General features: G+C 40.8%; 2 protein-coding genes across 4 annotated transcripts in view; both read left to right on the forward strand.

Moving 5' to 3' along the window:
- LOC120528011 (immunoglobulin kappa light chain-like) overlaps positions 1 to 16,971 on the forward strand; it is a 127,225-nt gene that overhangs the window by 85,481 nt on the left and 24,773 nt on the right. The gene's annotated exons all lie outside the window — the stretch shown is intronic.
- The window catches only part of LOC120528009 (sodium- and chloride-dependent GABA transporter 2-like), a 92,865-nt gene that overhangs the window by 73,912 nt on the left and 1,982 nt on the right, over positions 1 to 16,971 (forward strand). For 2 of the 3 annotated variants that reach the window (XM_039751977.1, XM_039751979.1), the window contains 3 exons: positions 11,754 to 11,854; positions 12,546 to 12,716; positions 12,802 to 12,958. In XM_039751977.1, coding sequence (XP_039607911.1) covers positions 11,754 to 11,854; positions 12,546 to 12,716; positions 12,802 to 12,958 — 429 coding nt within the window. The remainder of the gene's footprint in view (positions 1 to 11,753; positions 11,855 to 12,545; positions 12,717 to 12,801; positions 12,959 to 16,971) is intronic. The other variant, XM_039751976.1, reaches the window with a different exon arrangement.

A 16,971-nucleotide genomic window follows, 5' to 3' on the forward strand; every position in this document is an offset into this window, starting at 1 on the left:
GGTTGTTGTACCGTGTTAGCCATTATGAATGTAGAGAAAAGCCAAGCAAAATGACACCTTTTATTGGCTAACTAAAAAGATTACAATATGCAAGCTTTCGAGGCAACTCAGGCCCCTTCTTGTAGAATGTACATCTTGCCTGAAAAAGGGGCCCGAGATGCCTCGAAAGCTTGCATATTGTAATCTTTTTAGTTAGCCAATAAAAGGTGTCATTTTGCTTGGCTTTTCTCTATGTGTACAAAGAAAATTGAAATTCTCCTTTGCCTGTCTCCTATAGATTAGATGCCAGTCCCTCCATGACAACTGCAATCAAAAATTTCCACTGTAACAAAAAATATTGAAATGAAAAAGAAACAGATCTTTTAAGGAAAAACTAAAAATGGCTTTGACACTTAAGTGTTTTATCTCCAAAGTAAAGGTGGTTTTATTAGTGTGACCCACAGGGAGCATAGCAGTGCCCCAAACCCCAGACACAACTGCACAACACCATGTTCCAAATACAAATAACAGTTTATTAGTAAGGAAGAGGGTGGCATGGTGGCGCAGTGGGTAGTGCTGCTGCCTCGAAGTTAAGAGACCAGGGTTTGCTTCTCCCTGCATGGAGTTTGCATGTACCTCCAGGTACTCCGGTTTCCTCCCCCAGTGCATTGGCGATTCTAAATTGTCCCTAATGTGTGCTTGGTGTCAACATCAGACCCCCGTGATCCTGTAGTTAGGATATAGCAGGTTGGATAATGGATGGATGGATAGTAAGGAAGATCCTCTCAACAAGCTTCTCTTCACAATACACAACAGAACAGTCCACAGTTTCTTCTCCCTGTACCTTCCCTCCTCTTTCCACACTTGTCAACATACCTTGCCTGCCTTCTCCCAGCTCCAACTCTCTGGGAGATGCGGAGAAGCTCCTTTTATACTTGACCCGGGAGTTCTTCTGGTGCCCCAGCGTCATACCTAGGAAGCACTTTCAGGTCTGGCGTGATCTCCTTAAATAGGAGATGAACTCCCTCTACAGCTTCAGCTGATGGTCCCCAGGTACCCCAGCAGGGCTATTCACCAGGACTACAGCACCCAGGTGTGCCCTGTGAGTGCACCAAGAGAAGCCCCAGCCACTGAATGTCACCCCACCGTACTGGGGGGGTTATTTGTCTACAGAGGACACTTCCTTTCTGATGTTCCAACCCAACCTGGCAGTCCATCCATCCATCTCTGCCCTTCCATTATAAACTCATTCTTCCCTGGTAAGGAGCCATTCGTATCATGTCCTCTAGGACATTAGTCACATTTTACATCACCTATATATGTAATTTATCATCACATGACATCAGATCAAGTGAATCTGAGCAGAACTAAAAAAAAATGAGCTGCTCATGTAGGATTTAACGAAGGTCACTTAGTTGCAAAGTGTACAGATTAGCACAATCCAATAGTTAACAAAAGACCTACAGGATCTTACAATTATCAGATACAGATCTAGGTGGGGATAGAAAAAAAATTTGTATACATTCCATATATCATTTCAAACTGGGAAGACCATCATTAAGAAGTGAAATGAATATGGCACCAACAGACCATCACAAAGACTGCCATAGCTCTCCAAAACTGAAAATGAAGCAATGAGTATACAAAGCAGGGAGGCATCCAAGAAAGCAACACCAGCCTTAAAGGATCTGCAGGAAAGAATGCATGGCATTAACCTGACTATCAGAACTAAGTCTGAAGTAATCTCTCGGTAAAAAAGTACATCCATGACCACATAATTTTTGTAAGATGATGATCTCAATCTTAGAAAAACACATGAAAAAGTATTTTGTGTTAAGTAGATGAAAACTATTTGGATGTAATTCTTAAATTCCTATTGGAACAAACACATTGCATGCATCTAAGTGAAAGGTGTTTACACCAAGTATTAGACGGAGACCGAAAATTCATTAAATTGTTAAAAAAAAAACCAAAAAACAACATTATTATAAAACTTACAGCAATTCCCTTTTAGTCACCTTGACTCCTTGAGGTGCAACACACTTGTCCCAGCTCTACTCCCATTCCTGGTAACATCTCCTGTACTCACTGAGGTTTTTTCATGGATTTTCCCTTCAATCTCCATTTTAAATTCAAGAACAGAAAGATGTTACAGGGAACATGATCTGATGAATACGGGGGGCTGCAAAGCAAGAACCACATCATCATATATGATCACGTACGGTCATAACTCTTTGACTGACAATGCGGTATGTGCCTGTTTGTTGTCATGGTGAAAACTGTAGTTTTGGGAGTGTCCCTTCTTTGGACTTTTTATTTTCATAATACTCTCCTGTAGACACTTCAGCAGTTCACTGTCTGTTCAGAGAGAACAAACTCGTTATGAACAAGTCCATCATCGTAGTGGCTTGCAGTAAAAAAAAAAAACTGACAAACTCACCAGCACGACAACAGAATAAGCAGCAGAAAAATGAACTCAATCACCTCCGCACAATGCCACTCAGTGAACTAATTAATCAGACCTGTAGGCATACAATACTCAGCATCATATTAAGGAACTACACCCATGCTATCGACAAACTCTGGGAAGTTTTTGGTCCCCCTTCTTATATCATTAGAAGATGGACATAAATTTTTTTTAACTTTAAATTTAATATATATATATATATATATATATATATATATATATATATATATATATATATATATATATATATATATTGGAGCTCAGCCCAGACACAGACAGGCGGACATCGTATGATCAACCACAACATATTTATTATACATATTTACAAGTCAGTGATGCACACAAGTCAAGGCCAACAGTCCAATGCCTCACTTTCTCTTCAGGCCACCTCCTTGCCTCTCCAAGACCTTATCTTTCTCCTCACCCAACTCCAGCCATCGTATGGAGAGGAGGCGACCCCTTTTATAATCACCCGGATGTGCTCCAGGTGCCCCCCGACAATCTTCCGCCGGCACTGCCCAGTGTGGCGGAAGTGCTGGCTGCGCGCCCAGAAGCACTCCGGGTGTCTCTGATGCTATTCCGCCCCATCACTTCCGGATGTGGCGGAAGAGCTGAGGTCCAGAGCTCTATAGGCATTGGGGTGCCCCCTTGCAGTGACCATGGGCCCCTACAGAGTTGAGCTTCAAAGCACTGTACCCATGGTCCCCATAGCCCTCCGGAGCGTCCTGGCTGGGTCGCCCCCCCAGCCATCTGTGACAGTATATATATATAATTTTATATATATAATATTAATATTACTGATTTCAATATCTTATTAAGGGCTAAAAGGTCTGAAATACTTTGTCTTTAATAAAAAAATTCAGTTTCAATAACAGTGTCAAGACTTCTGACACCACACAATGCCAATGTACTACACAAAGTGGAACTGGGATAACATGATCAAAATTCTGTTATGGTGGAAAATTATTGGATGTGCAGGAGGTGTCCAGGTGGAAAGGAAATACCTTACCATGATGTGCATATTAATTTAATTTAATATTTCTGCAGCTCTTTACCTGAATAGAAATGTAGGAAACACACATCCAAGTATACTACGTGCTATCTTTTGTTTGCCAAACTAAAAAAAAAAAAGAAGCTCTTTTTTTATATGGAAATCTTTTGCTCTGAACAGCAAATAGGTGAAATAGTCCAAAGCCTTTTTATTTTAGATTTTGTATAAAAATATCATTTTATTTAGCGTTGAACTGGCACTCATATTTCTTATCACGTAACAAATACAGCAGAGTACATACAGTATTACTTTTGAAATGCATGTTGCTAATGGTGAGCACCATCTTGTGGACTCAAGCAGTACACTTACTTCATGATCAGGCACATGCTGTAAAAAAAGATACTCTAAACGAAAGCTGAAAAACATGGCTTAAACTTTTTGACATAACGTGTGTAATCCAATTAACCACAGGGAACTCTCTTCCCAGCTTGCTTTTTATAGGCAGGAGGTGGCAGTGATGCAAAGGATGGCCCTGGTGCCTTGGGGTTCCACCCACAAAATGTAAGGAACATAGCAGAACATGATGTAAACACATAGAAATAAAATAATACATAAAATAAAACTGACAGGAAACGATTGTAATAAAATAATCAAAAATGAAAAGAAAAAAGCAAAAAAAATAAATAAAATAAACTCAAGGCAGGGGAGAAAGCCTGACTTAAATATGACAGGAATCAGTTGCAGACAGGGAGTTATTAAATTGCAGGGTGGACTCGTTCATGCATACGATACACGTATGCTCATACAAATCACCAAAACCCTGCACCAGTTACCCTAACCTACATCTGATTACATTTTTTTAAATGTAGTTACTGGTATTTATCCAATTCACTGCCCTAGTCTGGAGCTTCTGGGGATGAAGTTAGATAATGGCTTGGCTTGAGTCCAGTCCTGCTGATCGTTAACTAGATAAAGTGGGTTTAGATGGATGGATGCAGTTAGGAGACCCGGGTTCGCTTCCCGGGTCCCCCCTGCGTGGAGTTTGCATGTTCTCCCCGTGTCTGCGTGGGTTTCCTCCGGGCGCTCCGGTTTCCTCCCACAGTCCAAAGACATGCCAGTTAGGTGGATTGGCAGTTCTAAGTTGGCCTTGGTGTGTTTGTGTGTGTCCTGCAGTGGGTTGGCACTCTGCCCAGGATTGGTTCCTGCCTTGTGCCCTGTGTTGGCTGGGATTGGCTCCGGCAGACCCCCGTGACCCTGTGTTCGGATTCAGCGGGTTGGAAAATGGATGGATGTTTGATTAGTATTACCTAGAGTCATTTACGTCAGCATGTGCATACTGCATATTTCATACTAAAATGCTTATTTTAGCCATAACAGATTTTCTTCTCAAATAGTTATTCTACTTTGTTAACGTCATAAAATTTTATAAAAAAAAAAATCAGTAATACTTTTATACTTTTGGTTTTATTCTCCGGTTTATTCTTTTTGGTCCTGTCATTTATTATCTGTATCTATAAATTTTAATTTTCTTCGATTTCTTCACTTACATATCTTATTAGATATATCTAAATGTGAACTGTCCTCTCACCAATCTTTATTTTAGGCACAGTTGCTGCCAAATTGTTGTTAGTGTTCAGATAGAAACCTCTGAGTTGTGTTACACCCAGAGTGTCACTGGCTTTCCTCATTTTATAATCTTATTTATTTAGAGTTATTTGCAGCTCATAATAATCCTTCAAACTCAGCTTCATTTCATCAGCTTTCAGCTACTTTGACTCAACTGGATACAACTTCATCATCCTTCACTCAATGTTCATGTTCCATCTCTCAAAGTAAAGGTCCGTTGTTTTAGTTTCTGAATTGTGCCACTGGAAAAAATGTTATGTTGTACATATGTTATAGCAGAATAAGTTGCAATATTCAGTAATGTTTTTACCAAATACTGCATTTTGAATGTCAGGAACACACAGAAAGAAAACTGTTACGAAATATCGACAAGTAATATGTCTAGTTTTACTCTTCTGAAGCAGTAGAAAACAGGATTCCTTTTCTCTCTTATACTGCTTTCAAGCAAGTATCCATAGCACATCTATGCATTATTGAAACCCCATTTCAAGACCAATAGTTTCAGGATAAAAGAACATCTTTACAATAAATAAATAAATACATACATACATAAATATTCTGAAATATGGAAAGTGGAGTGTGGTGTCATTTTAAAACGCTGAAACAGCAGTCACATTTAGTAAATAGTTTGCCCACCACATTGTAAACACTGAAATATTTAAGAATTTTTAAGATGTTTAAGAAAGCCAGATTGAATTTGATGCATTGTTTTTTTAATTCTGCACACTGATCCTGAAAAATATTTTTTTTACTTAAAGTCATATGCCTCCTGATCAGTTATTCATTCTAAATACTCTTAATTTTCTTTAAAATTGTCTTTAAATAGTGTCTAAAAGCCTTTCTAAACTATCCTTTATCTTTTACAATAAAAAAAAATCCAAAATATAGTGAAAGGTTCAAATACAATGCCCCTTACTGGTTGAATTTAAAATTCAACCCTAAAAACTGAGTAATAAGTTAGAGCATAAAGTTTTAAAATAGTCATTAAATAAGATACTTTAAAATATCAATCAATCAATCAATCAACATTTATTTATATAGCACATTTTCACACAAAAAAAAAAATGTAGCTCAAAGTGCTTTACAAAATGAATAGAAAAATAGAAGACACAATAAAAAATAAACATAAGTCAACATTAATTAGCATAGAATAAGTAAGGTCCGATGGCCAGGGTGGACAGAAAAAACAAAAAAAAAACTAAAATCTGTAGGGGTTCCAGACCACGAGACCACCCAGTCCCCTCTGGGCGATCTACCTAACATAAATGAAACAATCAAAAATATGCAAGTTTTTAAACAGGTAAATATATAGGTTAATAATTAATGGCCCTGAAGACTAATTTTTAACACCGGGACGCTAAATAATTTTTAAGATTACGGCTACAAAATATACTAATTTTAAGATTAGGATTTTGGATAGTTAGGGTTTTACTAGATAACGGCCCTTGACCTTTTGTTGCTCTCTTTCTACATGAACTGGGTGAGATTAGTTTGGCAGGGCAAGGGAAGTTTCATTATATCTTGTGCGACCACTAGGGGGTGTTGCAGCACCCCAAACCCATGACACAACCTCACAAACACAAGTCCCTGGTGCAAATACACATTGTATTTATGCAAATACCTCGGAAAGGCTTCTACAAAAGTGGCACAAGCACAATTACAAAAAGTCTTTTTCCGTTGCTCTGTCTCTTCCCTGTCCTCCACTCTTCCTCAGTGAGCTTCATCATCTTCCTCCTGACTCTGACTCCCCAGATGGCATCTTTTACACTGGGCCTGGGAGTACTTCTGGTGCTACCGTACTGCATCTGGGTAGCCCTTCCAGGTCAGGTGGAGCCTACTTAAAATGAGGAAAACGCTTCTCCACAGTTCCCTCTGGTGGCTCCCATGAGACCCAGCAGGGCTGCCAAATATATATGGTGGACCACTAGAAAGCTGATGCCACCTATCGTACTGGGGGAGCATATGGCTCTAGGAGATGGTCTCCTTTCACACTTCCATATCCAAAGTGCCCTAGCCAGGTAAGAAACTATCTGTCCCGTTTGGGATGCTATCTGGTCTTAGTGATCAAATTTCTCACTGTATATGTTTGCTCAAATCTGAAATAAAAACTGATTACAGTAAAAAAAAAAAAAAAAGCCAGTAATGCTTTAAAGAAAAAGTGCTTAAGCTGTCTAAAGATAATGGTAGCGCTGTTGCCATCCATAGCAGTGCTGAATGCCAATGGCTTCTTACCTTTCTCATAGCTTTTTTAGGTAACTCACAATTTCTAGAAGGAGTGCTCACCACTTCTGCGTTAGCTGAAAATTTTGAGAATTCGGCTGCCTTACTCCTTTAACAGGCTCCCCAGTGGCTGACACCGAAGCTGCTCATTTGAATGATGAAATGCTCACTCACACTGTGGGTAATTGCAAACTAAAAGTGCAATTGCATTTGACCAAAATGACCAAAATTCAAAAGCAATAGTGTGACGCATATGCAAGTAATTCTGTAGTCCAAATACTCTCATTTTTAATGTTTCATTAAAATTCAAAGCAAAAACTATACACATGAAAATAAAGAGAAAACCCTGAGATTACAAAAATAAAAGAACATTCTTCAAAAGCTGTTTAAGACTTAGGCATCTTGTTACATTTCTTCAACTTCCTATCCTATACTTGCAGGACATAGGCCAGCTAGGTCATACGTTTAAATGATCATACGTTCATAAAATGTGACGTTGTCTGCAATGTCAATACATAACATGAGGAACTGATAAGGTGGCCAAGGACAGTCAGAAGGGGCAGGGCTACCTGGAGAAGACGACCACAAAAACATCTTCAAGAAGAATGACAGGTGAAATCTTCCTTGATGTGTCAAAAGCCTTTGATAGGGTGTCACACAAGGGTTTGCTACATAAAACAATCCAGTTAGGGATTCAAGGCAACCAAATACACTTAATGATCCTACCTTACAGTCAAGAAACTCCACGTGAAACTAGATGCCACAAAACCAATTGTAAAAAAGATCACTGCAGGTTTTCCTCAGGGAGTGTCACCATCAGCACTGTACTATTTAGCATCTACACAAGTGACATGCGTAAAATTGGAGACTCAATGCTAGCTCAATATGAACAAGTCTACTGAACCACTGGCTAATTACACATAAACTTCCAGAAGCAGAAGATGCCCTGGAAAACTGGTTTCACACATGCCTCAATAAGATCAATCCAGAAAAGATTTTCCAGAGCAAAAGACAAACAACCCACGTCAACAAAGTCAGGATTTTCAGAAAAGAAATCCCTTGGTAGAACTAAGAGTCACCCTGGATAGTCATCTCACCCAGAAAACTCACACTGAAGACAAACCAACCAAGGCAAAAAAATACACTTGGACAGCTCTACCCACTTTTGGTTGGAAAGAGAAATGTGAGCTCAAAGAACAAAGCACTGCTCTTCAGAAGAATAATTCATTCACAGCTTCTGTTTAGGATCATGAAGCATATTTACCAGTTACAGAGCATCCAAAACAAACTGTTAAGACTTGCATTAAACACCCCATAGTATGAGTGGGGACCCAAAAATAATGAGAATTTGTTTTTTTTCTGGAGGTTGGAGGGGCATTAGTTTCAACGTTTACCACTAGGTGCGTGTACTAGATAGACTGCCCTCTGCATCATTTGGCCAAGCCTTAGAGAAAGGTCTGTAAGGTCAGTGCTATTTTTTTCTTGAGCCTCTGTTACCGGTTTAGTCAATTTTGTGATGGCAGACTTGAAAGAACACGTTTGCATCAAGTTATGTTTTCTTTTGGGGAAAACAGCAGCAGAAACTGTCACTATGCTTCGAGAGGCTTTCAAAGAAGAAGCTTGGAGGCAGGCAAGGGTTTTTACCTTGAAGTGCTCAAGCGATTGCGTGATGCAGTACGGAGAAAATGACCCGAATTGTGGTAATCAGGCAAGTGACTTCTCCATCATGATAGCACTCCCACCCGCACAGCATTGAGTTTGTAGTAGGTTTTCATGAAAAACGGGATGACAACAGGTTTCCCAACCTCTTACTCCCCAGACCTTGCACCCTGAAATGTTTTCTTATTTCTAAGAATGAAGAGGTACCGTAAAGGAAAGTGTTTTCAGGATACAGAGGAGGTCAAGAAGCAAACGACGGAGGCACTGAAGGTTATCGCTTTGCAAGAGTTTCAGAACAGTTTTGAACAATGGAAAAAGCAGTGGGACAAAGGTATTGTGTCTCAGGGAGAGTATTTTGAGGGTGATTAAATTTTGGAAATGTTCAGGGAAATATACGATTTAAAAAAAAACAATTCTCGTTATTCTTGGACCCCCATCGTATGGGGCAAATCACCTAATCTATCAGAGCAGCAAACCCCAAAAAAATCCAAAACCTCAATGTGGACATCTCTACTAATTTTTTTATATAGCTAGAAAAATCACTAAAACACCATAGTAAAGGAGCTGATGATGTACAACAGTACCCAGTAGAAAAACACAGAAGATCTAAAGCAGTATTAGATAAACTGCTGATTTTAAACTCATCACTTTAAATATCTCTATTACAGTCATATGAAAAAGTTGGGAACTCCTTTTAATTCTTTGGATTTTTGTTTATCATTGCCTGAGCTTTCAAAGTAGCAACTTCCTTTTAATACAGTATATGACATGCCTTATGGAAACAGTAGTATTTCAGCAGTGACATTAAGTTTATTGGATTAACAGAAAATATGCAATATGCATCATAACAAAATTAGACAGGTGCATAAATTTGGGCACCCGAACAGAGATATGACATCAATACTTAGTTGAGCCTCCTTTTGCAAATCTAACAGCCTCTAGATGCTGTCCTCCTATAGCCTTTGATGAGTGTCTGGATTCTGGATGGAGGGTTAAAATGCATTATAGTTGTAAATTTGTGCAAGCGATCCTAGTGAAGAATGGAATACAAAAATAAATAATACATTTACTTAAACGTTTATTGCGTAAAGTTGAACTTACCTTAGACAATACCACACCCAGCTAGAATGTCTAGATTACAGAGGCACTATAATCCTGTTTCTCCCTATTGCTCTCCTTCCTCTCAGCTCTTTCAGCAAAATGAACATGTATTTTACTTCAATACATTGTATTAATATATACATATACATATATACATTTTGTGGCAAGGGGCTGGGGGTGGAACCCAGCCGGGATGCCTGGAAGGACCGGAGGAGGGATTGCACCTCCTCCAGACCATGAGGGGGCAACCGCCCTGGTGGCTTTGGGGACCACAGGAAGAGAGCATAGAAGCTCAACCCTATAGGGGTCCATGGTCACCGCCAGGGGGCGCCCCAATGCCTGAGGAACCCTGGCCCTCAGCACTTCTGTCACACCCAGAGGTGCTGTGGGGAAGAAGACCAGGGACACCTGGAGTGCTTCCGGGTGCGCAGCCGGTACTTTCGCCACACTTGGGAGTGCCGGCGGAAGATTATCAGGAGGTACCTGGAGCACGTCCCGGTGGGGATAAAAGGGGCCACCTCCCTCCATTCGTGGGCTTGAGTCGGGAGGAAGAGAGACGGAGCTCGGGAGAAGAGGAGTGGAGGCAGCCTGAAGAAAGAGAGGCATTGCAAGGGCCTGGACTTTGGGGAAGTTCTGGGGTTGTGTGTGGCACTTTATGTGTAAATAGAAAATATGAATAAATGTGTGTTGGGTAAACCATCGCTGTCCACCTGTCTGTGTCCAGGCCATCTTCCACAATATATATATATATATATATATATATATATATATATATATATATATATATATATATATATATATATATATATATATATATATATATATCTCAACGCAGACAGGCAGGACACAGGTTCACTACACAACACACAGCTTTATTCTACAGCTGCCAATTCCCAGCAGTATACAAATAACAGCAACGCTGACAGCACAGTCCTTCAGCCTCCGGTCCTCCAAACAGGCTTTGTCCTTCTTCCTCCCAACTCAGGCCATTGAGTAGTGGCGACTGGCTCTTTTTATAGGGCACCCAGAAGGACTCCAGGTGATCAACAATCTTATTCTAGCAACACTTTTGGGTGTGGAGGAAATGCCGCCAAAAAGGGCCCTGCAAGCATTCAGGCGCCCCCCCAGCGGTGGCCATGCTTCCATGCTCATGACCCGTGGCCCTGCTGAAAGCCAATGGGGCTGCCTTCTGTCGGCCCAGGGAGAAACTGTCCTCAAAATACGCCTTCCATTGTCAGGGTGTCCCAGTTGGGTAAGGGCTTTGGCTGTGTGTGTTTATATATATATATAATATATATATATATAAATCTATATATATATATTATATATATACAGTATATACACACACACCACACACACATTATATATATATATATATATATCCATCCATTATCCAACCCGCTATATCCTAACTACAGGGTCACGGGGGTCTGCTGGAGCCAAACCCAGCCAACACAGGGCGCAAGGCAGGAAACAAACCCCAGGCAGGGTGTCAGCCCACTGCAGGGCACACACACACAGAAGCAAACCCGGGTCTCCTAACTGGGAGGCAGCAGCACTACCACTGTGCCACCATGCCCCCTATACACAGACACACACACACATATATATATAACATTTTATAATATCAAATCCACATTGTTGTATCCTGTTGTTTAATGTCAGGCATACTGAATATTTTTAGATCTTACCAATGTCTTTTCTTTGCAGGTGCTGATCGCTTCTATGACAACATGGAAGACATGATAGGCTATCGGCCTGGACCCTTCATTAAATACTGCTGGATTTTCTTCACGCCTGTTGTTTGTATTGTAAGTCCTGTACCTTACAGCATGAACAAATATCCCAAATCTGGAGCTGCCTTTAAATATCAAGTACACAGCTTTAATGACTTAGCACCTTTCAGAGATAAAACAAAAAAAAGTTTGCTGTAAAATCAGAATTCAGGAATCTTATATAAAAGGACTAAATTTTGTACAAATTATACATCTATTCATTATGATTCTTACCTTATTAAATTAGTTTTCTCTTTTTTAGTAACAATTCCTTTAACATCTTGTAAAGTACTTTGAGCTTCACCCTGTGTATGAAAATCAGTCAGGCATTATCTGACACGCTTAGGGTTGCAGGGAGTGCTGGAGCCTATCTCAGCTAGCACTGGGCTCAGGGAATTAACCTTGGACAGGGTGCCAGTCCATCTTAGGACAAACACACACACACACCGGCCAATTTAGGATCAACAATCCACCTAACCTGCATGTCTTGGGACTTTGGGAGGAAACCGGAGCACCTGGGGGGAACCCACAAAGACACAAGGAGAACATGGAGGACCCGAGACACAAACCCTGGTCTCCTTACTGTGATGCAGCACCACTACCACTGTGCCACCATGCCGCTCATGTATGCAAATGTCCTTTACAAGTAACTATTGTTGTTTTCTTAGGCTTTCTCCCCTGGGTTGACATTCTTGACTTTTGTCTGTCTGTCTTTCCATATTTTCAGGGTACGTTTATTTTTTCCCTGGTAGATTACACCCCATTAAAATTTAACAACTCATATGAATATCCAGCATGGGGATACGCCCTGGGCTGGCTCATCTCATTGTCCTCTATTATTCCCATGCCACTTTGGATGCTTTTCAAATTATTCCGGGCAAAAGGAACACTGTGTGAGGTAAGTGCAAGAGAAACATGTTCCAAATGATCAAAAATGTTGACCTGAGATGTGCCATTTGTATTTATTTTTTTTTTTTTTCCAGCGGTTCCAATTACTCTGCCAATCTAACATTCAACCAAGAAAATGTAAAATGCTTGTGAAATTAGATGCAGAATGCCCACTACAGCTGACCCAACGGTGCAAAGAGATGGACAAGAACAAAGAACACCCAACAATCAGGGGGAAGCAAAACCAAAAAGGTATTCGTTTATTTCATCTATTTTCCTAACACACAGTCACGGGGAAGGTAGTGTCTACCCCAGTAATCAATGAATGCATGGCATGAGAGGGTGCCAACTCACTGCAGGTTTAACTCTTGCCATTATAAATTTTATATAATTAAGCTTGGCATCCAGAAAAATCCAAGAATTTTAAATGGTTGCAGAAAATGGAAGAATGTACTGAATGTTGAAAGGGATAACATTAACATTACCATTAACTGGCACCAAGTTAACATGGCTTGGATGGCATATGCCCTCTTAATTTCAATCTTCCATCCATTGTCCAACCCGCTGAATCCGAATAGGGTCACGGGGGTCTGCTGGAGCCAATCCCAGCCAACACAGGAACCAAACCTGGGCAGGGTGCCTACCCACCGCAGGACACACACAAACACACCCACACACCAAGCACACATTAGGGTCAATTTAGAATCACCAATCTACCTAACCTGCATGTCTTTGGATTGTGGGAGGAAACCGGAGTGCCCGGAGGAAACCCACCGGGGAGAACATGCAAACTCCACGCAGGGAGGACCCGGGAAGCAAACCCGGGTCTCCTAACTGCGAGGCAGCAGCGCTACCACTGCGCCACCGTGCCGTCCTAATTTCAATCTTGAAATTGTAAAAAATGACTATAGAGAACATTTTGCAAGGAAAAATAAGCAATATGAGAATGAGAGGGTGGATTGGATAAAAAATAATAATAAATACATACTGTGGCTAGGACAGAGTTAATTAATCTGATAAATCATAAACTCTGGCTGACTCTATTTAAAGCAGTAGTGAGTTACACTCTTAAAATTAAAGGTGCCAGAGTGGTTCTTCACTGCAATTGCATAAGGGAACCATTTTTGATCCCAATAGACTCATCAAAGAAAAATTAACATACAAAAAAACATTGATAGAAAAATCTTTATGTATGTAAATCCGTAACTGGCTCTATTCAGTAAATAAAGATGAAAACATTTTAACAGATTTGTGAAATACCAATGAGTCCTGACTTTAAAAGGGTTCCCACTGCATACAGTAACACAGGCTGAGTTCAAGTTTTCTTAATCTGTTAGAGTCCTGCTAGGTAGCCTACCATACATTAAAAGTAATAACCACAGGTCAACAGAGGGTGCTGTCTCCCATGTGTGGCGTGCCAGCCTTACACAGATAGACAGAAAACCTGGAAATTACACAAGACTGCAGTTCAACTCAATCGGGCCTTGTTTTGTTGCAAGGGATTAGAACATAAGTAGGCAAAGAATCAGAGAGAAGAGGTCCAATACTTCTATTTTATTTAAATAAATTAACTATAATAATCAAACACATATAATGCAGACATACAAAACAAAACAATACTTACAGACATATAAAAAGACATAGAGCCATCATCCCAGACCAGTAGACTGAGAGGGCCCGCTTGTCAGTCTTGTCAAAGGACCAACCCATTTTGCCTTTCAAATACCGGGCAGTGCGCGCTGTCCCCACGGTTGAGCCTCCGAAGAAACTGAGGGTGAAGCCTTCCCTTATATACCAATTGAGCGTCCTTGCCCAAAGCGGCTTATGTGCAAGCAGTGCATACAGAAGTGATTAGTTTCAGCACACACACCTTTCCACAGGACGCGGTGTTGTTTTGCACTTGGTCCTGGAGACGGCACCTGGTACCAGGAGGCACACAAAAATACAGTAAAAGCCCCTCAAAGTGAAAAACAAGTCAGCATAACCCTTTGGCCATATTCCCAGTACTTTTCCTTCTTGTACCCCATCAAAGTGAAAAACAAGTCAGCATAACCTTGGCTGTATCTTTCCAAAACATTAGTAATGCAGCTGGGTTTCGCGCTGAGCGACCAACGCCCATCTGCTCTCTTGATCCCCCCCTCTCTTTAGAAAAATCCTTCCATTACAGGCCTCACAAAGCTGAAGGACTTGGGTCTGAACCTACATATACCTCTGTGAATGAACGCTAGACCTTCTGACAGGCAGACCACAGGTGGTCAGTGTGGGAAAACATATCTCTGACACCATCATCCTTAACACTGGAGTCGCACAAGGATGTGTTTTAAACCCCCTGCTATACTCTATGCATATCCATGACTATGCAACCACATTCAGCTCCAATTCCATAATAATGTTTGCTGAAGACACTGTGGTGCTGGGTCACATCTCAAAAAATGATGAGGCAGTGTTCTTGAAGGAAGCAGAGAACCAGGCTACATGGTGTCAAGCAAATAGCTTACAGCTAAATATAAGTAAAACCAAGGAGCTGCTTGTGGAATTCAGCAGGAAGCAGCAGCCGTCCTACACCCTGCTAACCATCAATGGGATCCCAGTAGAGAGGATTAAACACCTTCAAATACGTTGGCGTTAAGATCTCAGAGGACTTGAGCTGGACTTTACCTGCACAAGCACTGATCACAAAGGCAAGACTGCGGTTGTAGCAGTTGAGGACTTTTAGGGTATCCCAAGTGATACTTAATATACAGGAGCTATAGAAAGCATACTAACCCAGAACATCCAATTCTGGTATGGCAGCCGCTCAGTGCAAGACCGTAAAGCCCTGCAGAGAGTGATTAAAGTAGCAAACCGTCTCACCAGTTGTGCTCTGCCCCTCTACAGGACATTTATAATAGGACATGTAGAACTAGAGCAGTCAGACTTATTAAAGATCCTTCACAGCTCATGAACTGAAATCAGGCAGACTTTTCTGTAGTCTTAGGGCCAAAACTGAGAGACTGAGAGCTTCTAACCTCAGGCCATAAGACTTCTTAACAAGGACGTGCCAATACTGCTCAACACTTATTTATCTAAGTATTTTTTTAACTTATTGACACAATACCCCTGTCATATTCTCTATGTGTGGTGTGTGGTGGTTCTGAGGCTAGGGATCTGCACTGGCAGTTGAAAGGTTGCTGGTTTTGAATCCCGTAAATGCCAAAAGACACTCTGCTCTATTAGACCCTTGAGCAAGGGCCTTAAGCTGCAATTGCTAAGTGCTTTGAGTAGTGAAAAAAGCGCTACATAAATGAAAAGTTATTATTATTAAAGGATTATTACTATTATGTATCTGTATCTACATTATCTGTTTCTTATATTATTTCCCTAATGCACAGTCTTTTGAGCTGATCAGGCTTACATTTCACTGCACATTGTACATGTATAATACTGTATGTAAAAATAAAATGAATCCTGATTTTTTTTTTTCTACATATTTGGATGTTTTTACAGCACAAACTAGCAACTTCATATGCAAAGAACCCATCCCAGAATGACACAGTGCTTTGTTAAGCAATGGCTCTATGAGCAACCACACAACCCAGTGAGGAACAATCAAGTGCCATTAAAGAACAGTTATTTTTAAAAGTGTACCTGCTTGAATTAGTAATGGCATAGCTGCCTTTATATCAAAGTTTCTAATATTCTGCACCTACTGGAAAGGTTCATGACATGCATATTAGCAAAATTCAAAGATCACATGATGCAGTCATTTGTAAACTGTCCATCTTTCTATTAACTAACTCTATATCTTTCTACTAATTAATTTATTGGTTCATAAGAAATATAGCTGAGTTCAAGAATTTTCTATTAACATGTTGCTCTAGAGCGGCACGGTGGCGCAGTGTGTAGTGTTGCTGCCTTGCAGTTAGGAGACCCGGATTCGCTTCCCGGGTCCTCTCTGTGTGGAGTTTACATGTTCTCCCAGTGTCTGTATGGGTTTCCTCCCACAGTCCAAAGACATGCAGGTCAGGTGCATTGGTGATCCTAAATTGTCCTTGGTATGTGTGTGTGTGTGTGTGTGTGCCCTGCAGTAGGCCGGCACCCTGCCCGGGGTTTGTTTCCTGCCTTGCGCCCTGTGTTGGCTGGGTTTGGCTCCAGCAGGCCCCCGTGACCCTGTAGTTAGGATAATGGATGGATGTTGATCTATAGGGGATAAAACACGAGTCTTTGATTATCTAGGTTGCTATGTTACATTACATCTTGCCCAAAGAAGGGACTTGAGTTGCCTT

This window comes from Polypterus senegalus, chromosome 4 (assembly GCF_016835505.1).
Source record: "Polypterus senegalus isolate Bchr_013 chromosome 4, ASM1683550v1, whole genome shotgun sequence".
In the NCBI taxonomy this organism is placed as follows: Eukaryota; Metazoa; Chordata; class Cladistia; order Polypteriformes; family Polypteridae; genus Polypterus; species Polypterus senegalus.